Source organism: Pelophylax lessonae (genome assembly GCF_965119305.1).
Source record: "Pelophylax lessonae genome assembly, chromosome: 6".
Classification (NCBI taxonomy): Eukaryota; Metazoa; Chordata; class Amphibia; order Anura; family Ranidae; genus Pelophylax; species Pelophylax lessonae.
In genome coordinates, this window is record NC_138773.1 from 259,976,935 (window position 1) to 260,002,366 (window position 25,432).

Consider the following 25,432-nt stretch of genomic DNA (forward strand, 5'->3'; position numbering starts at 1 on the left):
ACATATTTCCCTCATTTAATACAGTGGCTCACTAATGCATTGTAATCTCTGGTCAAGAAGCCATATAAGGTCATACCTTTCTTTTGTAAAGGCTTGAGGAATGTCAGTTTAACAAAGCCTACCTTCCCCACCTCCCCTTTAAGGTGAAGTAAACAATGGATAAGCGAGCCCTTTTCTCCTCAGGATAAAGTATGTTGGTTTGGGGGGATGGTATATTCCTTATACACAAGTCTAAATACTACTGCCCAAAGCTGCAAGAGTCAGTCTCACAGAAACATCCATGAAGCAGGAACTTGACACTGATTTCCCTGAGCCATGTGCATGAAATGGGACTCCATGGCTACAAACTTCTTTTAGTTAAGTATTATATATTTGCTCTATCTTTATCTGTATCTGCCAGTCTTGTATTATGCTCCTAAATATTGTAATAGTTTTGTATGTACAGATTGCTTTTGCATAGTAAAAGCACATTTATACACTGCAAAGGTCTGAGTTTCCTTGTTTGTACCGCAAAGTAACCTTGCTAGATAGACGCAAGCAAAACACCCACCAGCAGTACCAGCCCTGTAGGACAGCCAGCAGCAGCCATCAGCCAGCAGAACCCACCAACAGTACCAGCCAGCTGTACCCACCAGCAGTACCAGCCAGCAGTACCCACCAGCAGTACCAGCCCTGTAGGACAGCCAGCATCAGCCTTTAGCCATACCCACCTTTGGGACAGCAGCAGCCAGCGATACCTGCAGTAATCCTGAGAAAGAAGGGAAGATTGAGGTCTGTTGAGGTGCAGGTAAATGACATCCGTGTGAAAGCAGCCTTAGGCCCCTTTCACACAATCAGTCTAATCGGGTCTGCCTGTCTGTTTTTCATGTGGACCCAATTGGACCCTCCATTTACCTCTAAAGAGTGGCAGATGTAAATGGACTTGTGTCTGTTTACACCAGCCTATCTGTAATCCGATCCACTTAAAAAAACAGAAGGGGGAATCAGTCCCCTTCTGTCTGGGTGGATCAGAGGGCCATAGAGTAAATAGGGCTTTTTCCATGTCTGCTCTGCATATGCTGAGTGGATACGGACCTGTCATCTGCCCACTCTGCTCATTGTGGCCTGTGACTGATTACCAAGGTGCTAAAGTGTTCCTCTCTCCTGAAAAGGTTGGGAACCCCTTCTGTAGGGGTTTGAGTTCTTGGGTGAGAGGTGTGCTGTAGCAGCCTTCCCTCTTAGTTTTGCCGCGGTGTGTGACGGAGGGAAAGAATCCCAGATGGAGCTACAGTATAGCGCATCAGGAGACCCTTGGGGAAATCATAAAGATTTCCTGTGAAGTTGATAAGTGTTAAGACCACTTCCACTGTCGCAGCTGCCCTTAACATTTTAATTACTGTGGTTGGCAGGTCTCACTATCCTTCTCTACCTCCTATGTGCTGAGAGGAAGTGGCATCATTTTAAACACGTCACTGTTTTAAACAAGGACTGTATGATACGTTAAAAATTGTTCTGTAAGCAACACCCTATTTTCTGGCAGTGCCCCTCCCAAGACTAGACTCTGGATCCGCCCCTTGGCTTAGAGCCTAATAATTAAAGTGGATCTTAAGACAAATTGACTGCACCAGTCTCCTTTCGAGCTGCAATTAAAAAATAGCATTCAAACCCCCAAGTACTTACCTTGGTAAGGTTTCATAAAGAATCCCAGGTTTCTTGTGAGGTTAGGTTTACTCCAATAAAGGAAGCTGTATCATAACTTCTATGAATGAAATGTGATATATGAATGGAGGACTGGCAGATGATTGAAAGGTCCACCCCATTCATTCATAGATTGTTTTCCATTTATAGAAGCTATATTACCGGCTTTAATGAATGGAGAAGCTGGGCAGAAATGATGGGCATAGCTGGGCTCTCTTGATGAAGATATAAAAGAGAGAACCGCCTTTAACTGTAGGAGTAAAACCACTTTATTGAGTACAAAGGCAATTGGCAGCTTACATAGCGAATAGAACAAAAGGCATATCACAATGGAGTCATCATATGAAGCTAACATCAGTGTCTGTCAACCAAGGCGCTGGCTCCCGCCGTAAAGTTCCTCCACTCGTAAACCCAGTACTCAGCAGGAAGATGGAATGGGTATCAAAGGGAGGCTTGGGGCGCTCGTGGAGCATGGTGCGAAGGGTGATGACGTCACTTAGTTTGCAACGCGTTTCCGATCATGCTTTTCCGAGCATGCGCTTTGGTTAATGGACACTGATATTAGCTTCATATGATGACTCCATTGTGATATACCTTTTGTTCTACTTGCTATGTGAATTGTCTTTTAACTCATGAATGTCATTTTACTCCTACACTTTGAGGCACTTCTCTCTTTTATATCTTTAGCAACTGCTGGATCATAAAGATCTCCTGTGAAGTTGATAAGTGTTAAGACCGCTGCCACTGTCGCGGCTGGCCTTAACATTTTAATTACTGTGGTTGGCAGGTCTCACTTTCCTTCTCTACCTCCTATGTGCTGAGAGGAAGTGGCATCATTTTAAACACATATGCTCCACTTGCTATGTGAATTGTCTTTAAACTCATGAATGTCATTTTACTCCTACACTTTGAGGCACTTCTCTCTTTTATATCTTTAGCAACTGCTGGAATCCGCTTCAGGTTCTTAACTAGGAAGCTGTCATTTGTTGATGGACTAACATTACCACTATAAGACTTTGAGACAGTATGCCTCCTTTTATGGACATTTGCACCATCCTTTATTGTATGTTTTCTCACCCCTAGCTATATCTAGGTCCCCCATATTTGCAAGGACACTGCACATTGGACGTTTACCAGTATAGCGCCACTAATTTCATATTATGGGCACATAATGGGAACTGTAAGTAATGTCCCTTATGCTGATTTTTTATTCTTTTTTTATTTCACTACACGAGAGGTAAAAATAAATACATTTATTTTATATCAGTCTTCTGCAATCTACCATGGAAAAGAGCTTAAACTGGGAGGAGGAGTTCAATGAGACAATTGTAACATGCTGATAGGAAGAGAAAAGAGGAGGAGAGAACCATGACAAACCGCTAAGTTCATTCGTTCATTAGTCTTCTTACTCAGTCAGCTTTCACTGCCCAGCCATAGGCTGGGGAATGGATAGGACATGCAAGTGTTACTTACCTGAAAGAGAGGAAAATCAGGTCTCCTGTATGCCAGATACTATTGTGTGGGAGAGCTACGTAAATCTCAGGGCTGGGAGGCCAGAAATGCAAATTCTATGGCAGGTAAACATATTTCATAGTATTTGTTTTGTAGATTTAGCTATTTGCCTAGAGTTCAGCTTTAATTTTTTTTTTCTTTTAGATTAGGTAGGTCCACTTTAATAACACTTAATGGATAAAGTTGGAAGCGCCAGGTGGATAAAGTTGGAAGCGCAGATGCTGATAGCCCAAAAGAAGACTAATGACATATCTCTCCTTATTTACATATCCAAATGGATTCTGCAATTGTGCAATGCTTAGAAATAGAATAGGCTTTTTATCAGCTGTCTCACCCATTTATCCCCATCTGTGCTGTAAACGCTGGTCTTAGGAATCCGATCCAATAACTTGAAGAATTGAGTGGCAGCAGTTTTTGCTTTGGCATAATCCGGAGTGAAGGAGGAAGCTCTGCCCAGTGCAGTACCACTTGTTACTAAAGCTGCAATTACTCTGAAGGAGAAAGATAGAATTCTCAGTGTATGTTTTTAGCCTATTATGGTGATCATCAAATATAACATTTTAAAAAATGGATTTATACTTAAAAAAAATAATGTATTCACTGTGGGCAGACAACAAAATATTTGGTAATTTCTGTTAAATAAAATATTTGTTCATTACTTTAAAGCCCAACTCCGGGTAAATAAAAAAATGATCCCTTGCACTGCACAGGTTAACTGCTCTTTTATGTCTCAGGGAACAATAAAATAAAATATACCTACCTAATCCTCTGCTCCTTCCTGTATCTAGACTTGTCCCTGCAGCTTCTGCACCCCCACACTCTAGTGGTCTAGGGTCTTGACATTGTCAAGACTAAAACAGGGTCCATAGCCCAGCTCTGAATGTAAGGGCATTGGGGAACAGTCCGCCGCAGGATCGCGGTGGAGCGTCATCTGCCAGGGGAGCAGGGGAGCAGTTAAGTGAAACTATTTCTCCTCTGCTCTGAACAAAATTTCCTATTAACTCTTGCAATACTGTCACAGCCCAACTGCAATGGATCATTTTATTTTCTGCCCTGAGTTGAGTTTTAGGAAGATTCCAACTCTAGAGCCTAAGAGGGACTGACAAATAGACTCCATTACAGCCTGACAAATAGAGGGTAAATTATATGCAAGTCTATTGGTGGATCCCCTCTTGATTGGTCTTCAGCAAATGCAGTTTCTTAAAGCAAAATACTGATTATCACATTAAAGTGGACTTAGACTCAGGTAACCTTATCCTTACACAGTGTGAGACAAGTGAGTTGTGAATGACATAATGATATTCATTGTGTAGCTGCTCTTTATGTTAGGTCCACTTTCATCTATAACAGTGGTCTCCTAACTGTGGCTTAGGGGCCAAATGCAGCCCTTTGCTTGCCTTTGTCTGGCCCTTGGGGCACTATTCTTCCCAATGACACCAACAATAAGGCAGTGATTTCTGCACTGACACCAATAATGGGATCTTATTCCTTCAACTGACACCAACGATGGGGCAGAAGACTATATTCTGCAAAGATGGGGCACTATTCCTACCACTGACACCAATGATTGGGCAATATTCCTACCACTGACACCAATGATTGGGCACTATTCCTACCACTGACACCAATGATTGGGCACTATTCCTCCCACTATCACCAACAATGGGGCACTATTCCTTCCACTTACACCAACGATGGGGCACTTTTCCTCCTATTGTCACCAATAATGGGGCACTAATTCTCTCACTAACATCAATGATTTGGCACTATTATTCCCTTTGACAACAATGATAGGACACTATTACTCCCAATGATACTATGATGGGGCACTTTTCCTCCCACTGACACCAATGATGGGGTATTAATAATTCCCCAGTAAAGATGGGACATTGTTTACTCCCACTGATAAAAAGGACATTTTCTACTCCCACTGGCCACGGTCCAGCCCCCAAAGGTCTAAAGCACAAACTGGCCCTTTGTTTAGAAACTTCAGAGACCTTAATCTATAACACAATGGCCTCAAACTATGCATTGCACAGTACCATGTTCCATGTAAATTTATGCGCACAGTGGCTCTAATAAATAGCTATCCCTCAGGGACCTCTGTCTATTGCATCTATATTGCATAGTGACAGTCACTGTGCAGCGAGAGATACAGCAACCTGGCAGCTCACAACCCTGTGATCAGTATCCGCCCAGAGGAGAGGGAATTGCAGGCAGCAGGGAAGCACAGAGCTGTCAGCTTCCTGCCCCCTCTGATGTGTGTCCAGCCAACCAGGCAAAAGGAGGGAGAGGAAAGGGAGGAGACAGCTTCTCTCGGCTCATTCCCCCTCTGGTAAGTGTCTACTGATGCTTATCAGAGGAATCAGGCCAAAGTGCAGGTCTTCACCAGGTTAGATCAAGTGGAGATCTGTGGCTAATATCTGTGCCATATTGAAGCACATGTATTAGTTTATAGGGTGCAAAAATTGAAACATTCCTGTGACAAATCACAATTTGGGATTTTTCAGTTTCTGGGACATTTTGCAAATCTTTTTCAACATAGTCGCAACTGTTCCTAGCTCCTGCTCCCTAATGGCATCAATGTCATTCTATATTCTGGAGCCAGAGTGGACAGGGTTTGCTTTTAAACACCTAATAGGCCACTGTGAGATTGGAAGAGTGGAGGGTGCCATGCCTGGCAGCATCACATCAGCACCATTCTTTGCACCAAAACACTGTGAATGGAGGGTGCTGTGCTGATGCACTGTCAGGGGTTGAGGCCATGACACCCTGCACTCACAGTGTGAGCTCAGTCTTCTAGGTTGAGTGACACTGGCCATTATTTGACCTGGAAGGCTGATTATATCTTCTGATGAAGAAGAGTATCTGCAAGGAGACAGTTCCAGATTGCAGGTGAGTATCACAGCTAGAGCTTTTTAAGAGTAGAACAATTCAGTCTGATGGTTGTCTTTAAAGGAAAGCTTTAGTTAAAAAAAAAAAAAGACCATACTCTGCAATTACTGAGCTCCTTTTTAAATGTCACTGGTCTGCTTTATTTCTTTTAGTCATGGAATAGTCACTGCAGCAAGACACAAGGAAAGTAAGGGTGAAGTCAGATCTTCTGATCTGCATACTTCCCCCAGGTTAAAGAGGTTGTAAACCTCATTTTTTTTTTTTTTTAAAAAGTAAACTTGAAAAAAAACACATAATGAGCTAGTATGCATCGCATACTAGCTCATTATGATATACTTACCTTAGAAAGAAGCGCCATCTGCTCACTTCTCCCATGGGTGACATGTTCTGTCACCCTTCTTCCGGGTTTGCGGCATCCGGCCATCTGATTGGCTGGACCAGCGATTGCATCACTCCCACGCATGCGCGCGGGAGCCGACAGTCACGGCACAGGGCTCTGAAGGAACGGCACCAGCGGCCGTTCCTTCAGAGCGCATGCGCCTGTGATGTCACTGGCTGCATTTAAGGTAAATATCTCCTAAACGGTACATGTTTAGGAGATATTTACAGTACCTATAGGTAAGCCTTATCATAGGCTTACCTATAGGTACAACTTGCAGAGGAGGGTTTACTTCCTCTTGAAAGATGAATTAACTATTGAAGTGTGGTCACCAACATAAAAAGTCTAAAAATCTAAATTTAAGTCAGCGGGGTTCCTTTAAAAGATACTTATTAACCCTTTGTATTCTGTGGTCATTCTATTTTTAAATTAAATAATAAGTCTACTTTCTTCTAAAAAGAAAGAAGGCCAGATAGGTCTATGTTGGCCCTATGAATATTTTCCCATCAGCAGCTCAGCTAAAATATGTCAATATGACAGTTAAATGATTTCACTCCCCTGGTGAAAAGGTTTCCCCTTTTTTCTTTAATTAAAGCATGAAATATCAATAAAATAACACACATGCTTCTTGGATTATCAGAATCAATATGTTGTACCTGAACACCAGAGAATAGTGTAAACCTTCCGTATTGACTAAATATCCTCCAAATCTGAAAGATGCAGCATAAGCCATATAGATGACACACTGGGCAAATCCAAAGCATGCTCCATATACGTGAGATTTTTTCACTGCCGCCTTGTATGGCATTACCAGCAGCTCCTCATACTTCTCCACAAACATCCTCTCCTTTCCAAGTCCAGCAACTGTTCGAATATTACCGATTGCTTCACTGGAGACCTGAGAAGTGGCAAATTCAAAATAAATTAGTTTCATAAGTATTTTGTGAACGATGTTGGGACGTGTGTTGATAATGGAATGACTTTTGACCTCTACAATAGCCTTTGATAAGCTTTTCTTGCAAACAGCTTACATCACATTGCTTAAGAGCTTGGTGAAATGGATAATGTAAATTGGATTTCTGTTTAATTGGCTTAAACAGTTAATTGCCTGTAAATTCTGCACAAAACAGCTTCTTCCATATCTGATATCTCGGTTTTGCCCATGCATTGGAAAGTTGAGTCATCTGTTTACCATACTGTATATTGCAATGTCTTCAGTGCCAATATATGTTCACCAAAATACCAAAACTAAAAAAAAAAACAGCTACTGTAGATCAAATACAGAGGCTAGAATACTTCTGCCCTGAATAGTTGCAAAGAAGTTAACTAAGATTACCCAAGGGACTTTTGATGGAAGTGTAGACAGATATAAATACTATGTATGAAAACAAGTTCATATACTTGATTACATAGAAAAAAAACTAAAAAAAAAAAAAAAAAATGCACCAAACATCATTGTTACAACATACAATGCAGATTATACACTTTCTTCCTCGTGACTGATATAATTTATATGAATACTCAAAATACAGGTGTATTAAACATCTTAGATCTCAATGCGCTTTGTAAAACAATGTTAACTTCATCAGGAGTTTGATGTTTCTGACATGATGTATATGAATAATAATAGACAAAAATTGCCCTACAGGACGGTTCACATCACTCAGCATTTGGTCACCATGGATTTCTGGGGTTCGTTCTATTTGGTACATGAGCCATGCTTCCACATTGTTGACCTTTACCCTCCAGGCATTCTTTGGCACACTTCTTGTCTCCTCAACCCCAGGACAGACTTTCCATCTGGTGGCTGATTTTTTGATCGAGTGGAATGTTGATTGGACGATTTTGGCTAGTATTATTCAAATACTATTAAAATATTATTCATATGGTTTGGTCTTATTATTGAATGGAGACTACCTTCAATGATCCCCATTTTGTTACCTTGCCAGCCTCTTCCAATGCTTCTTTGTCCTGATTGGCAAATCCTGTAAGCATTTTAGCTTGAAACACTCCAGACAATCCAATCAGGGGGAGGAAACAGAGGACAACCAGACTAAGCTTCCAGCTAAAGAAGAATGCAATGATGAGCGATGCTGCAATATTTGTCATGGAAGTAACAATCATTCCGATCTGGGCACCTGTCGCCTGAAGAAAAGGGTTTTAAGTAAAAGTATATTAATAAAAAAGGGTTATGAAATGATCCTAAAGAAGTACATAAACATTAAATGACGTGCTCCTAATAGTTTTTGCCATGTTAATTCCTAAGCCTATTAACGCATGATTAAAAGGTATTATTCAAATATACTTGAGCAGTGAATAACAATCAGATTTCCTATACTTCCCATTTCTAATATGAACAAAGTAGGAGCAGCGCCAATAGAAAATGCATATATATGTGTATCAAATTATATACATGGAAAGTCCCAAAATCTTTATGAGGCAGGGAGGAAGGAAGAGATCAGTCCAGATTATCCAATCACCGGTGTATACAGTAGGGAAAAACCTATTTCCACCCTGTGGTGACAGTCAAGGCTCCTTACCAGAAAGTCTGACCCTCCTGTTACAGAGTGGTCAAACAGTCGCCAGCCAAATAGGAATACACTCAATGTGAGAAGAGGAATCGCTCCCAACTTCTCCTGCTAAATAGCACTCCAAACCTCCAGGAAGGTGGTATAAATACAGGACCCCTCTGCACTCTCAGCACGAATTATCTCAGAAGGACAATGTCAATTATATGACGATACGCGTAAGGGGGACCAGACATACCCATGTGAAGCACGCTTTTTACATACCGCGGTTGATTGTTCTATATCAGGGGTCCTCAAACTATGGCCCTCCAGTTGTTCAGGAACTAAAATTCCCATCACGCCTGGTCATGTCTGTGAATTTCAGGGTTTTACAATGCCTCATGGGATGTGTAGTTTCACAACAGCTGGAGGGCCGCAGTTTGAGGATCCCTGTTCTATATGCTGATTCATCATTGATTTTATGTAAGTGCAATACTTTTTTCAATAAAGTTGCCTTTTTTAGACCTACTACACTATTGGCCCCTTTTCTGTCCTTCAGAGGTATTTCGTGTTGAGAGTGCAGAGGGGTCCGATATTTATACCACCTTCCTGGAGGTTTTGAGTCTTATTTAGCAGGAGAAGTTGGGAGTGATTCCTCTACTCACATTGAGTGTATTCCTATTTGGCTGGCGACTGTTTGACCACTCTGTAACAGGAGGGTCAGACTTTCTGGTAAGGAGCCTTGACTGTGACCACAGGGTGGAAATAGGTTTTTCCCTACTGTATACACCTGTGATTGGATAATCTGGACTGATCTCTTCCTTCCTCCCTCCCTCTTTCCATATATATAATTTGATACACATATATATGTATTTTCTATTGGCGCTGCTCCTACTTTGTTCATTGCTCTACTATAGGATTGTAATCCACCTATTGAGTTGGCTGCCTTTTGTCATCATGATGTTTTGATTATTGTATACTTTGTGGTTCTGATCGCAGATATTTCTTCCCTTTTTTTTTGACCATTTCACATATGGACATATAATAAATGAGTAAAGGTGGATTATTAACAACTTAGATATAAAATATTATCCTCCTTCTGGCTATTGGGGGTATTAGAGTATAGCAAATGCAAAACTTTTTATTTAATTTTGAAGAGTGTAGCGAAGGATATTTTTTGTCATCTGTGAGGTAATTTTCCTTCATTTCCTGTCATATGGACATAGCAGGAAGTAAAAGGAAAGCTCTCCAAGGTAAAGAGAAATTCCAGTTCTGGTGACATTTAGGGTTTTTCCTCACTTACTGGGCTCCATTCAAGCCCCTTTCACACTTGTGCAGCTTGTCCTGCGACTTAGGACTGCAAAGTCGCATGACAAATTGGAACCCCATGATTTCCAATGAGTACCATCCATATCTGTCTGACTTCAAGTCGCAGCAACTTCAAAGTAGTCCCTGCACTACTTTGTCTGACTTTGATGCGACTTTAGGTCCATAGACCTCAAGATTACACAGGCATTGCTTCAAGTCACGTCAAAGTTGCTGCAAATTTGCATCGTATAGGTGTGAAAGGGGCCTCACATAAACAGCACACATGCGGCATGTAGGTGTCCAGATATATTTTACCTAGATACCACATGCATTTCTGAAAAAGTCAATTCAGTATACTGTCAACGACCCAGCATGCCCCGGTCATGACATCACAAGGGGGTAGGGCCACTATCGTTTATTGAATGGTGGGAGGCAGAGAAGCTGTCACTCGCTGGAGCCTTTGTTTGGAGCTGAGCTGTTTTTTTGGGGGGGTCATGGTGGCAGTGAGCATGATAACTGATGTTGGATCTACACCAGAGGACAATTTTTAAAAAGGTTTGTGTTTTTAATAACAAACTTGTCAAAAACTGCCTCCTGTGTTTAGTAACACTACTTATTTTTGGTAAATGAGTAGGGGTACTATGTATCCCACATTCATTCACATAGGGAGCAACCGGGATCTTAAGGCCCCCTTGATAAAGGGGGCTTCCAAATTCTGATAAGCCCCCCACCCACAGACCCCCTACAACCCTGGCTGGCATCAACATGGGGACAAGGTGCTTTGGGTGGCCCCCTGCCCAAAAGCACCCCCCATGATGAGAGCATGTGGCCTGCTATGGTTCAGGAGGGGGGCACTGACTTACCTGCCGAGTGGCATGCTCGGATAGGGGCCTGGTATGGATTTTTTCCCCTGATTTTTTCATTGCCAGTCATGTTTTTTGCTACATTCAGCTGTCAGCAGGGAACCAAGCTAACAGCTGATGACTTATTGGTTGTTAGGGACGCGATGGTCATCCGCTCCTTAACAATCATGACAGTTACTGGTTGTTAGGGACGCCAATGACAACCCACTCCTTAATGCAGTATTTACTACTGTTAATAAATAAACCAGCTACCGCTAGGCATTAAATTATTGCATGTTTTCACTACTAAATACAGCAAGACTTCATAAAATTACTTGTGGTATTAAGTAGCATTTTTTAGTGAATGCCAAAAAAACGCTATCAGGTATTTTACAAAAAAATTGAAAGAAGAAAATACTGCTTTGTGAACGGAGCCCACTATCACATATTGTTCTGTTCTGTCACCCCTGTCACCCCTAACAGAAACACAGAAAGCAATAAAACCTGATGGGGGTTCTAATCCTTCCCCAACCAATCTAAAATTAAAAAGAAAATGTTCTGGGCTTAAATATATTTTAAGGCCAAATCCGACAAGCTTTACCCATAAAAATAAAATATTATTTTAACATTTATTTTAATGTATTATAGCACATAATTAGAGTATAGTACATGCTCCATGCAGCTGGTCCAAGGTGATTTCTTTATGGCAACAGTATTAGGCCGGGTTCACATATATGCAGATTGGATGTGTTTGGATGCCAATTTGCATAGCATGTGAATGTGACCGGTTCTCAACGAAGCGGGTTCACACAGGTCTGGGGCGGCCACAGTGCGGTTTTGAATATGGTCCAGTGCATCTTGGGTCTGGTTCAGGTGTGGATTCAGGCAAAAAATTGCACCTGAACCGGACAACAGAAATGCACTGGACTCCAGATTGCAAACCGCAGTCGGACATGTGTGAACCCAGCCTAACAAGCATGGTGCTATATTACGAATGATGGTATATTTTAGAAAGGACTATTGACCAGTACACTCAACTCACAGTGTCATGGTCAATGCCATATTTTACAATGTGAAACATAAACAAAAGATGTAAAATCAGTTAAAAAACAAAAGACTTTAGATGCAAAGTTCCCATCAAAGGAAAAATAAGAATATTTTTTTTTACTAGACTTGGAATTTTATTTCACCAGCTCTTCAGACTACAACCTATTAACACACGTTCCCCAGTTTTTGAAACTGGAAGAATTGCTAATATGCAGATTTGCTGATTTCCTAAACTGGACAGTAATTTGCTAACTCTGTTGTTAAATCATTTGAAGTAAGTGAGAAACATGCTGTTTCTGTTTCCCCACCCCTTAGATCCGAAAGTTTTCAATTCTTTCATGTTTACTAATAAGGGCGGGGACAAGGGGTGGGCAGGGTGTTCTAGGAGGAGAAATTTAGGGTGGATGTGCTAGGAGATTAGGGGGTGGGGGCGGTTTGTGTTGGCAAGGGGAATTTGGGGGGCAGCAGGTTGTAAGAATTGTTCTACGAGGGGAAATTTAGGGTGGATGTGCTAGGAGTGGTGTTTTAAGGGGATTTGTGCTGGGAGGGGGATAGGGGAAGAGGAGTTGTGTTAAGAGAGAAAATTTGGGGGTATTGTGCTAGAAGAGGTGATATGGTAGAGGAGGAAGGGAAATTGTGCTAGGAGGGGATTTTTTTTTTGTTGGGGGGAGGGGATTTGTGCTAGTAGAAATGAATGGGGGGGGGGTATTTTTGTGCTAGGATAGGAAATCTGTTGAGGGGGGGGGGGGGGGGAGGATTTGTGCTAGGAGGGGGATACAAGGGGATTTGTGCTAGGAGGGGGATGTGGGAGGATTTGTGCTAGGAATGGGGATTTGGGGTGAGAGGGAGAGGTTGTGCACTCAGAGAGATAATTTGAACGGTAAAGGGTCTGTGCTAGGAAAGGTGGGGGCGGGGGGGGAGTCATTTGTGCCAAGGGAAGCAGATTTGTACTAAGAGGAGGGGAAATTTATGCTTGGAAGGAAAGCATGCAGATTAACGCTAGCTTTATTTACTTTTTTTGTGGGGGGAGAGGGGGTTGCTGACACATGATGGTCATACATCTTGGGGAGGGGGTGAGGGAGCAGTTTGGCATGCTTGCCCTGGGCTCTAGATGACCTTGTCCCAACACCGGTGCTAAGTGCTAGATGGCATGGGGGATCCTTTTAGCAGTAATTGTTTTTTTTTTTTTCCACAAAGAGTATATTGCTATATACCAGTGATGGCGAACCTTGGTACCCCAGATGTTTTGGAACTACATTTCCCATAATGCTCAACTACACTGCAGAGTGCATAAGCATCATGGGAAATGTAGTTCCAAAACATCTGGGGTGCCAAGGTTTGCCATCACTGCTATATACTGTTTAGCAGAGATTACTCTGTAGCATAGAAATATATGCCCCCACCCACATTCCAGCAAAGAGTTTTTGTATCATATTCATATTTTTTTGTGTTTTTGTATCATATTTATATTCATCTTGTCAACCAGAGGAATTTTTAGTGGCTAATAACAATTTATCATTCATTTTACCAATATTTCTATGACATGCTAAAAGTTTGTCATACCCCTTGAACTTGAGATGCATCTGTGGCCAGTCTAGTGGTCAAAGCCCCAGGGCTATTATTGGGATTATCAAACCATCCAATTTCTTGACCAAGCATTGACTGAAAACCAATTCTTCTCAATCTCCGAGTCAGGAGTTCTCCAGATTTAGCAAAGGCATAACCCTGAAAAAAAAAAAAAAAAACCCACGTTAATGTCTTTTGCTTTTATATGATCCTCATGTTACTGCATCCAAACAAGGTTAGAAAAGGCCAATTCAACTAAATGAGAAGGGGACATTTAGATAACTGCTTAATATAAAGCATCAGTATACACTATCTCTGTGTTCTATAATGTTTCATGGCTCTTTGGTGAACAGAAGTAATTGTAAGTTAGTTGCCCAGACCAATCGTATCATGAAAAGTGTATGTCAGTGTACTTGACTTTAAATTTAAATTTAGTAATAATTTGTGAAATACCTGTTGATCTACCAGAAATCTATTGAGCGCTTAAAGAAAAGCTTCAGCCAGGTTCCAAAAAAATTAAGTCAGCAGCTACAAAAACAGTAGCTGCTGACTTTTAATAAACAGACACTCACCTGTCCAGGGATCCAGTGCTGTCCTCACCTGAGCCAAGTGGTGGCCCGTTCATTGAGGGCGCAGGGGCACCACCCACCCCATCCATGTGTCCGCCCCCCTAATCTACATGCAGAGCGCCAGACGCATGGATTCCAATAGGGGATTTTTTTTTTCTTGAAGCACGTGATTAGAGCCAGAGGCTCTAATAGGCTTCAGAAAAGGGTGGGCTCGGGGCCAGAGCACTGCGCCCAAGCCCACCCAGTTGTGTGACAATAGCAAATGAATATTCGCTATTGTCACACTGACTCTCCTCCCAGCCAATCAGGAAGAGGGTTGTGAGACCCCTTTCCTGATTGGCTGAAAAGAGAACCGATCTTACTGGCCAGTGGCCACGAAGAGGCAGAAGACACATGGCGGAGGACAGCGGCTCAGCCATCCAGCACTCCCCGGCAGGAGGAAGGAGGAGAGGAGGTAAAGAGGCAGAGAGGGGGGGGGGGGAGGAATGTGCCACCTGACTGACCCGACTGAGGGGGGTGCACTTTGTTTTTCTGCCCCCCCCCCCCAGCACCAGCCGCCACTGCCTGAGCCGGTTCTTTTTGGGTCTGTGGGTCCCTGGCACTGGCATGTTAACTGTGGGAAGCTGGTTGTGACTCCTTGCATCTTCACAGCCAGCTCCCCAATGTGCATGCGTGAGCCACACTGCACTCTCTGAATGGTCCTGCAGTCTCCTGGGACCTGTGATGTGTTTCAGAAAGTTGCAGGTGTGAAGTAAACTTCTGCTCAGATTGCCTAGGTGGAGAAGGAGGAAGAATGGAACTTTCCCTTTTGGATGAAATTTAACTTCCGACAGCAACACAACACTGTGCCTCTGTTGCACTGAAATCCTAAGCAGTGTTGTCAGCCTTGCCTTAGACTACAGGACACCTCCCCTTCTCTTCTGTAGTCGAGGAAAGCAGAAATCAGCAGGGCTAGTTATAACAACATTCTAAGACAAGCTAAGTGAATATTCCATAATTCTTTAGTAAATTAAAAAATTGAAAGGAAGAGTACAGGGTGTTGGAAGCAGAGCTGTGATCTTAGTAAGCTATCCCTAATAAATTAGATGCCTGTGGGTGATTATGCCACCAATATAACCACCAATATCAGAAATCTACTTAAGCCAACTTGCAGTTTAAAATGACAAGAGTAAAAGTGTCTCTTTAAGTGTCTCTTTAAATGTCATAAAGTTTTTTTTTCATGTACTCATGCAGACCGCTTCCCTTAGGTCCCCTACCGACCTTTTTTACAGCGTTTACTGAATTTTACCAGCAGTAACTACCGCTGTGGGACACCTCAGTATAAGACTGGTGTGACAGCACAGTATGATGTGTCAATAAAATAGCAATATAAGGGAAAGCAATCAATTTTTTAAAAGCCAAACTATTTTGTCAGGTTGGAAATTTCCCTTGTATTATTTTGCTGCTATTTTCTGTGTTTTCAAACTAGTTTGAAAGACTTCAACATAATGTGGCTTCTTTTATGTGTCGGAAAAATTCAGTACAGTTTGTAGTGATAGCCTGATTGCTGCTCTGGCAATTTAAACCATTAGACCAACAAACTACAGAAATAATGATTATTGGACTTTTTTTGTCAAGCTTTTTGCCAGCCATTACCTTGGTCACAAAATTGTGTCATACAATCTTGTGTGATTTAGTGTTCTTTTTTTTTTTTTTTGTGTGAATAACTAGACAACAGACAGACATGGATCCGGTTGAAAATATATATATATTACTGTGCAAAATGTTTAGGCAGGTGTGAAAGCAGGTGTGAAAATGCAGTATATTAGGAATGCTTTCAGAAGTAGAAGTGTTAATAGCTTATTTTTATCAATTAACAAAATTAGTAAAAAAAGAAAAAGAAATAGATAGAAGAGAAATCCAAATCAAATCAATATTTGGTATGACCACTCTTTGCCTTCAAACCAAAGTCAATTCTTCTAGGTATACTTGCACACAGTTTTTGAAGGAACTTGGCAGGTAGGTTGTTCCAAACATCTTGAAGAGCTAACCACAGATCTTCTGTGGATGTAGGCTGCCTCAGATCCTTCTGCTTCTCTGTAATCCCAGGGAGACTCGATGATGTTGAGATCGGGCTCTGTGGGGAACAATCACTTCCAGGACCCCTTGTTCTTTAATAAGACTGAATGACATCGGCTGTATATTTGGGGTCATTTTCCTGCTGCAGAATAATCAGAAGCCTCCCTGATGGTATGGCATAATGCATAAGTATCTGCCTGTATTTCTCAGCATTGAGGACACCATTTATCCTGACCAAATCTCAAACTCCATTTGCAGAAATGCAGCCATAATCTTGAAAGGAACCTCCACCATGCTATGTTGCCTGCAGACACTCATTATTGTACCGCTTTCCAGCCCTTCAGTGAACAAACTGCCTCCTGCTACAGCCAAATATTTCACATTTTCACTTATCAGTCCAGAGAACTTGCTGCCACCTCCAGCCCAGTTCCTATGTTTTCGTGCATAGTTGAATTGCTTAGCCTTGGTTCCACATCTGTAGAATGGCTTTTTCACCACAATTCTTCCATGAAGACCACTTCTGGTCAGACTTCTCTGGACAGTAGATGGGTTACCTGAGTCCCACTGGTTTTCACTAGTTCTGTGCTGGTGACACTTCTGTACATCTTCCAATGTTGAAAGGAAGTAAGCATGATGTGTTTTTCATCTGCTGCATTAAATTTCCTTGGCCGACCAATGTATCTACAGTCCTCAATGTTGCCTGTTTCTTCTTGCTTCTTCAAAAGAGTTTGAAAAACACATCTTGAAACTTCAGTTTGCTTTGAAATCTTTGCCTGGAAGAGACTTTGCTGATACATTATATCTATGTTGTGTCTTGGACAAAAAACAAGGGGTAGTAGGGGCCAAGAGAGGACCCAAGAAAGCGGGACTATACCGGAATAACTGGTGGTTACAGGAATACAAATACAACACTCATTTATGTAATAAAATGAATATATTTTTTTATACATATATGAGTGTTGTATTTGTATTCCTGTAACCACCAGTTATGCCGGTATAGTCCCGCTTTCTTGGGTCCTCTCTTGGCCCCTTCTACCCCTTGTTTTTTGTCCTAGTTTCTTGGGGATGATGGCATACATTTCACGGTATCCATTTTTTTGACTATGTTGTGTCTTGTTGCTGTGCTCAGTCTTGCCATGGTGTATGCCCTGTGACATGAAACTGTCTTCCAAAATCACACGTTAGTAACAGAGCTTGGCTGTTCCTCACCCAATGTTAAGCCTCTTACACAGCTGTTTCTGTGTCAATTTCTGACTGTGTTTACCTGTGTTGATGGGGGAATCAAGCATTTTTTTTTCCTTCAACCAGGGGTTGAAGCAAAGAAAATTGCATAATGAATGGCCAACCTAAGTGGTACAGGGCTTCTTAGCAAAACCGTTAAGGGGCCCTTTCTAAACTCCATCTTAAATTACATCCCTTTAGTCACGGTTTTTCCAGGCCTCCTGTGCCTAATAGCCATTGCAAGGTCTGTTATTACTATAGTTACAGCCTTCGGCCTGACTGTGCTGTCTGGCAGGTTTGTGTGGATCACAAGACTGACTACACAGAATAAAAAATACTTTACCAGGTAGAAGACTGTCCATATATTCAGCTGCTTGCTTAGAGTTCAGCTTTAACAACAATCAACATTTTATAGATGCTCTATCGAGAATTGAAGTATCACATTAGAGACTTACCTGTAAGAACTGGGTAACAAACGACACTGCTGCAATTATAACAAATAACACGCACATCCCATTTATCTGTCGTGTCTGCTCAGCTTCATCTGGCAGTGAAAAAGTCTAAAATAGAGGAGAAAAGCAGAAACCTCAGAAAGTAAATCTGTAGAGGATAAATTGGCTATATATGAAGAAAAATTGTTCTTTTATAAACATCTAAAGAGATGGTCCCAGAAAGTGAACACATCAATTCCCAGACAGGGATCACTCACAGCTGATACACTGGAGAGATGTGTTAAAGAAGGCATGGAGACGCTGAAGTGGAAAGAAAAAAAGCTTTATTAGACCCATTAATTGCTATATGGGTCGGAAAATCTGGTAAGAATCTTTGAGATTGAACCTACTGGATATACTTGCCTCACTGTTGACAGAGTGAAGAAACAGCTGCATATATTTAAGCACTGAACTTTTTGAATTTACACATAGAAAGACAAAATGCCTTGGGCACCGAGAGAAATTATTTGCAAAATTGGAAACAGTGTTTCTGGAGCCGTCCACCAGATTTTGTGTGCACAAGTTTTAGTAAATCCCCTCATTATGGGTAATATGGATTCAGATATAAGACAAAACTGTATATGTTATTTATATTTTGTCTTCAATTCACTGCAGCCACACTTACTTGCTCTATGTACATACTTAGTAATTTGCAGCATTTAGAAAACGTGTTTATGATTGTTTAGGATAAATGTTGTTTAACAGGAAAGTTTTGTGAGAGTAGGTGTTGCATCAAAGTCCAAAAATGAAATAATGAAATACATGAAATGATCTGCATGTCTTGGGGCAGCTTTTGATAAGCAGATCACTGGATTGTTTCTAGCCAGTGCTTCTGCTGCCCCCTACTGTTCTTTATTTTGATAAACTCAAACATACATACAGCTGTTTTGTGTTTTAGTTATACCATATAAACTGAGTTTTTAATTTTATTTTAATAACAAAAAACTGACCTTTTTTTTTTTTTTCAAGCTGTAGCGGTTTGTATTTCTTTAAAACTGCTAAATTAAAGTGCTACTGGAAATGTGCAGCTGGAAATGTTCTCTACACCATTTACTAGTGAATTGCAAAGGCTGTAGTAATGTTTTTATTACAACACTGACATCTTCTAACTTAAAGTGATTGTAAAGTCTTGTTTTTTTTTTTGTTTTTTTGCACAGGGCAGCCCAGATCCTCCTCTTTTCAGGTCCCTGGCTGGACCTCCTGCACCCCCCTCCTGGTGAGGGTCCCCACAGCAAACAGCTTGCTATGGGGGAACCCAAACCAAGCCACTGCTCTGGGTGTCCATTCAGACACAGAGCCCTGGCTTGGTCCTGCCCCCTCTCTTCTTCCTCATTGGTTAATTGAGTTTGATTGACAGCAGCAGGAGCCAATGGTGCCACTGCTGTGTCTCAGCCAATCAGGAGAGAGAGTCCTGGAAGGCAAAGGCAGGGCCGTCTTTATTCTTGATTGGACCCTGGGAAAAAATTTTCTTGGGCCCTCTTGAATCCACTTATCAACTATTTGGGGGCTCAAGGGGCCGCTGCTTTGGGCCCCACAACAATGACTAGACCCGGGGCAGCTGCCCCTTTTGCCCTGTGTTAAAGACAGCCCTGGGCAAAGGCACTTGTGCACATCACTGGAAAGAGAGGGGGGCACAGGTAAGTATTAGGGGGGCCGAGGGGGGCTGCTGCACACAAAAGGCTTTTTATCTTATTGCATAGAATGCATTAAGATAAAAAAAAAACCTTATGACTTTACAACCCCTTTAAGCCCTGTACACTGGGTAAATATTGGTCGACATCAGCCGTTAAAGTAGAAACTGCATGACTTTCGGCCCATGTGTGCAGCTACTTGCCCAACAGAAGCCGATCTCACGACAAGCTTCTGTTGAACAAACATGCTGGAAAACCAGCAGCTGATTTGCATCCGATCAGCGCTAGCAGCCAATGGCTGCAAGCGCTAACCGGTGTGTTCTGGCGAAAGGGGCAGCCTCCCTGTCAGAGCGTAATAGCACAGTGGGGAGATAGCTGGACTAACATCGCTGGATTGAATGAAAAAAAAATTACCATAGGTACCAGGCTTTAGGCTTCAGTTTAGTTAAAAGTGTTAGCAAAGGATCAGTGTCAGACAAGCAGCAAACGTTTGCTAAAACGCTTGCACTGTGTAGACTTAGGGAGGGTTTTGGGCTTCTCATTTAGGAAAGCCATCAGTGAAAGTAGTATATAGGCAGTCATTGATGTCTTTGAAAAATGCTAGTTGTCTGAAGGCCATCATAATGATCCAATGGCTTCCACGCTTTCTAACTCACAATTACCTGGAGTAAGTATGCAGTTTAGGAGTTTTGAGGAAGTCAGTTAATCATAAATGATTGAAGCCAAAAGGATCAGCATGACAACTGAGAAACTACAATTGATCATACCCCCAGTCACTGTCCCTCAGGACAGGTTTCCTTTACAGCAAAGCCAGAACATGGCAAGATAGTGTGATGGCATGAAAAATCCATGAAAATATTTCCAAATTTCTACTGAGGACATTTGTAAAGGCAAACCGCGGCCACTTTTTTTTCCCTCAATGGAGTTCAGGCTTTACATTTTGCTAAGCGCTAGGATGAAATAGCCAATATGGACTGAACCAGGACACAAAGCTCAGCTACTATTATGTAGCAAAAGATTTCCATAAGCTGCTCTGTGTGAATGTTGATTTAGTATGAAGCAGTGGAGAAGATGAGAAAATCATTTATTTTTCTGATTTAGGATCAGAAATGTATTTATTAAGGTTTCATCTCCTTTGTTGATTTTATTCCACAGAAAGTAAAAGGAAAAATGTTTTTTTTATGGATGTAAGCTAATGATCTCCTTTTCATTCTGCTAAAAAAGTTGAAAAGATGGTAGCGGCAGTAAAATATTTTATTCTGCAATAAAATCCAACGCGTTTCAGGAGGTCAACACCCCCCCCCCCCTCCCTTTATTAAGGCTCATTTCCTTCTGAGAAACGCTTTTCATTAACACATTTCAATATACACTAAAGGATGTCATTGGATGACATTATAACAAAATGGGGTCAATTTACTAAAATTGGAGAGTGCAAAATCTGGAGCAGCTCTGAATAGAAACCAACCAGCTTCCAGGTTTTTTTCCTTTCAAAGCCTAATTGAACAAGCTGAAGTTAAAAGGCTGATTAGCTACCATGCACAGCTGCATCAGATTTTGCACTCTCCAGTTTTAGTAAATCAACCCTAATGCCTTCCCAGACTGATATAAGTGCCCTGTAGGGAAACTCATGTTTTTCTACTAGAAGAGAAGAATGGTATTGGTACATAGAACCTGTCACTGAGCAACAAGAGCTTGGGTACATATATACGGAATGCATACATTCATCCATAAACATTACTTACCCCAAGTATCTGACTGAACAGCAGAGCATACAAGGGAGTTAGTGTGCCATTAATGGCAGCACCTACAGAACCCAGGACAAGGTAGGGCCATTCCGGGGCATTGTACTTCAATATTCTCATAACAACAGATTTATTTTCTTTCTTGTTCTTATTTTTACCCTGGTGAAAAACAAATTTACAAATGATCAGTAAACTCAGTGTCACTCTGCCTTGGTGACCATGCTAGAACATTAAAGCCCAAAAACAAAAATGTAATATACTGTAGCTTACCAATTCTTAGTGGTTGCATTCTTTTTTCTTTTATTTCACCTAGCGATCCAGCCAGTATAATGTAGGGGACCTGGGTTAGATGGCAAATAGCGCCATGCTGTCCCCGGGTCCCACCTTCTTTTTCTTGGATAGAGGCCCCACATACCTGTCTTTGGATCCACCATGTTGGATACGTTTCTCCTAGCCATAGGCAGGCTCACAACATCCTTGGCCAGGGGCCCATTATTAAAGTAAAAGAATGTCCACTCTTTGATGTGTTTCAACACTTTACTGCAACTCTTCTCACATACAGCTGCAAGAAAAAGTATGTGAACCCTTTGGAATGATATGGATTTCTGCACAAATTGGTCATAAAATGTGATCTGATCATCATCTAAGTCACAACAATAGACAATCACAGTCTGCTTAAACAAATAACACACAAAGAATGACATGTTGCCATGTTTTTATTGAACACACCATGTAAACATTCACAGTACAGGTGGAAAAAGTATGTGAACCCCTAGACTAATGACATCCCCAAGAGCTAATTGGAGTGAGATGTCAGCCAACTGGAGTCCAATCAATGAGTTGAGATTGGAGGTGTTGGTTACAGCTGCCCTGCCCTATAAAAAACACACACCAGTTATGGGTTTGCTTTTCACAAGAAGCATTGCCTGATGTGAATGATGCCTCGCACAAAAGAGCTCTCAGAAGACCTACGATTAAGAATTGTTGACTTGCATAAAGCTGGAAAGGGTTATAAAAGTATCTTGCTGTTATTCAGTCCACGGTAAGACAAATTGTCTATAGATGGAGAAAGTTCAGCACTGCTGCTACTCTCCCTCGGAGTGGCCGTCTTGTAAAGATGACTGCAAGAGCACAGCGCAGACTGCTCAATGAGGTGAAGAAGAATCCTAGAGTGTCAGCTAAAGACTTACAAAAGTCACTGGCAAATGCTAACATCCCTGTTAGCGAATCTACAATAGGTAAAACACTAAACAAGAATTAATTGCATGGGAGGATGCCACAGAGGAAGCCACTGCTGTCCAAACAAAACATTGCTGCACGTTTACAGTTTGCACAAGAGCACCTGGATGTTCCACAGCAGTACTGGCAAAATATTCTGTGGACAGATGAAATCAAAGTTGAGTTTGTTTGGAAGAAAACACAACACTATGTGTGGCGAAAAAGAGGCACAGCACACCAACATCAAAACCTCATCCCAAATGTGAAGTATGGTGGTGGGGGCATCATGGTTTGGGGTTGCTTTGCTGCGTCAGGGCCTGGACGGATTGCTATCATCGAAGGAAAAATGAATTCCCAAGTTTATCAAGACATTTTGCAGAACTTAAGGCCATCTGTCTACCAGCTGAAGCTCAACAGAAGATGGGTGTTGCAACAGGACAATGACCCAAAGCATAGAAGTAAATCAACAACAGAATGGCTTAAACAGAAGAAAATACGCCTTCTGAAGTGGCCCAGTCAGAGTCCTGACCTCAACCCGATTGAGATGCTGTGGCATGACCTCAAGAAAGCGATTCCCACCAGACATCCCAAGAATATTGCTGAACTGAAACAGTTCTGTAAAGAGGAATGGTCAAGAATTACTCCTGACCGTTGTGCACGTCTGATCTGCGGAAACGTTTGGTTGAAGTCATTAAATCCAAGGGTTCACATACTTTTTCCACCTGCACTGTGAATGTTTACATGGTGTGTTCAATAAAAACATGGCAACATTTCATTCTTTGTGTGTAATTAGTTTAAGCAGACTGATTGTCTATTGTTGTGACTTAGATGATGATCAGATCACATTTTATGACCAATTTGTGCAGAAATCCATATCATTCCAAAGTGTTCACATACTTTTTCTTGCAGCTGTATGCAGGGCCGGTGCAAGGATTTTTGCCGCCCTAGGCAAAATAAAAATTGCTGCCCCCCCCCCATATGCTCTCCCACCCCCCACCTGAGGATGCTGGAGGGATTAAAACCAGTGGTGGCTGGTGCTCCATCGGTCGGGCGGGGGGGACGGGGCGGCGGATAGACGGACCTGGCCACGGACCCCCCTGTCACTCCAGAGTCTAGTCCACACCATATCCCCCCCCCCCCCCAGGCACCAGATCACTTACTTTGTTCCTCCGGATGGCGACGGCTTCCCCCTCAGTCTCCTCCATGTCCCCTCTCAGCGGCCGTCTCCTCCCTCCTCCTCCACCAATAGGATGCCTTCTCCTTTGGCCAATTGGGAAACAGGTCTCGAGACCCACTTCCTGATTGGCCGAGAGGAAATCAGTGTGGCAATAGCAAATATTTATTCACTATTGTCACACAACTGGGTGGGCTCAGGACGCAGTGCTCTGCGCCACAAACTCACCCTTTTTTGAAGCCTATTAGAGCCTCTGGCTCTAATCATGTGCTTAAAAAAAGAAAAAAAAAAGTCATTGGAATCCATGTATCCGGAGCCCTGCATGTAGATTAGGTGGCTGGACGCATGGATACGGGGAGCTGCGCCCGTAATGGACAGGCCGGCCGCCACTGGTTAAAACCCCTTCAGTGACCTACGGTAAGTCACTTACCCCAGGTCAGGTTACGACGGCGCCCCCCCTTATAAGTTGCGCCCTAGGCGGCTGCCTAGGTCGCCTTACTGGTAGCACCGGCCCTGGCTGTATGTATCTCCAACATAGCATCACAACTTCACAGACAGTTACTGACAGTGTCTTTAGCGCAGAACATCAGCAATTTTAAAGTGACATCTTGACAGTGTTTTCATGTCATTGCAGAACACTATTCATCAGCTTAGCCATCTTCCTACATTTCCAAAATGAGCCCCTCACCAAACCCCAATAAGCTGAAGTACAGCTAACATTTTTTAAGCAGTTACAGCAACAGTTTTTCCTTTTGGGATAAAGGGTTTACATAAATGAAAAAAGACTAACTATAGTAAGCACCCCTGTCAGTGCTGAATGGGTTGCCTCAAGGCTATAACTGCTACTTTATGTGGACAGCTTGGTCTGTTAACCACTTTACCGCTAAGTACTTGAATAGTACTGCGGCAAAGTGGCTCTTGTAGGTCTGACGACGTAGACCTACGTCGCCAGACTCCTTCCCTGTAGGCGGCGCTCGCGCGCCGCCGGAGGCGCGCTCCCGCTGTTTTCATTCACAGCGGGAGTCAGGCCAGGGGAGGAGCAGCGGCGATCGCCGCTGCTCTGCCCCGATCGTCGGGGATCTAGTGTGGAGATCCGCCCGCCTGTGTAAACACAAGCGGGCGGATCTCCTCAGTGACAGGGAGTGACAGATCGGACTGTTCAGCTTAGCTGGACATCCGATCTGTCCCTGTCTCACACAGACACCTCCCCCCCCCACACATCAGTAAGCACCAGGCATACATTAACCCCTCCCTCTCCAATAAAATTAACCCCTTCACTGCCAGTGTCATTTTTACAGTAACAGTGCATATGTATAGCACTGATTACTGTAGTAATGTCACTGGTACCCCCAAAAGTGTCAAAAATGTCAATCAAGGGTCCGATCTGTCCGCCGCAATGTCGCAGTCCCGCAAAAAAAAATCGCAGATCGCCGCCATTACTCGTTAAAAAAAAAACACCAAAAATGACATAAATATTTCCCTTTGTTAGTAAACGCAATAACTTTTGCGCAAACCAATCAAAATACGCTTATTGCAATTTTTTTTACCAAACATGGGCAGCAGAAAACAAATTGGCCAAAAATTAAAAAAAAAAT

At 42.3% G+C, this 25,432-nt stretch overlaps 1 protein-coding gene across 1 annotated transcript in view; it reads right to left on the minus strand.

Annotated features, from left to right (window-relative positions):
* LOC309557374 (bile salt export pump-like) overlaps positions 1-25,432 on the minus strand; it is a gene marked incomplete at its 5' end in the record, with an annotated part of 154,691 nt that overhangs the window by 24,707 nt on the left and 104,552 nt on the right. The window contains 6 exons of the mRNA XM_082260065.1: positions 3,524-3,680; positions 7,120-7,361; positions 8,405-8,608; positions 13,731-13,892; positions 18,037-18,141; positions 21,446-21,604. Of these exons, the coding sequence (XP_082116191.1) occupies positions 3,524-3,680; positions 7,120-7,361; positions 8,405-8,608; positions 13,731-13,892; positions 18,037-18,141; positions 21,446-21,604 (1,029 nt within the window). The remainder of the gene's footprint in view (positions 1-3,523; positions 3,681-7,119; positions 7,362-8,404; positions 8,609-13,730; positions 13,893-18,036; positions 18,142-21,445; positions 21,605-25,432) is intronic.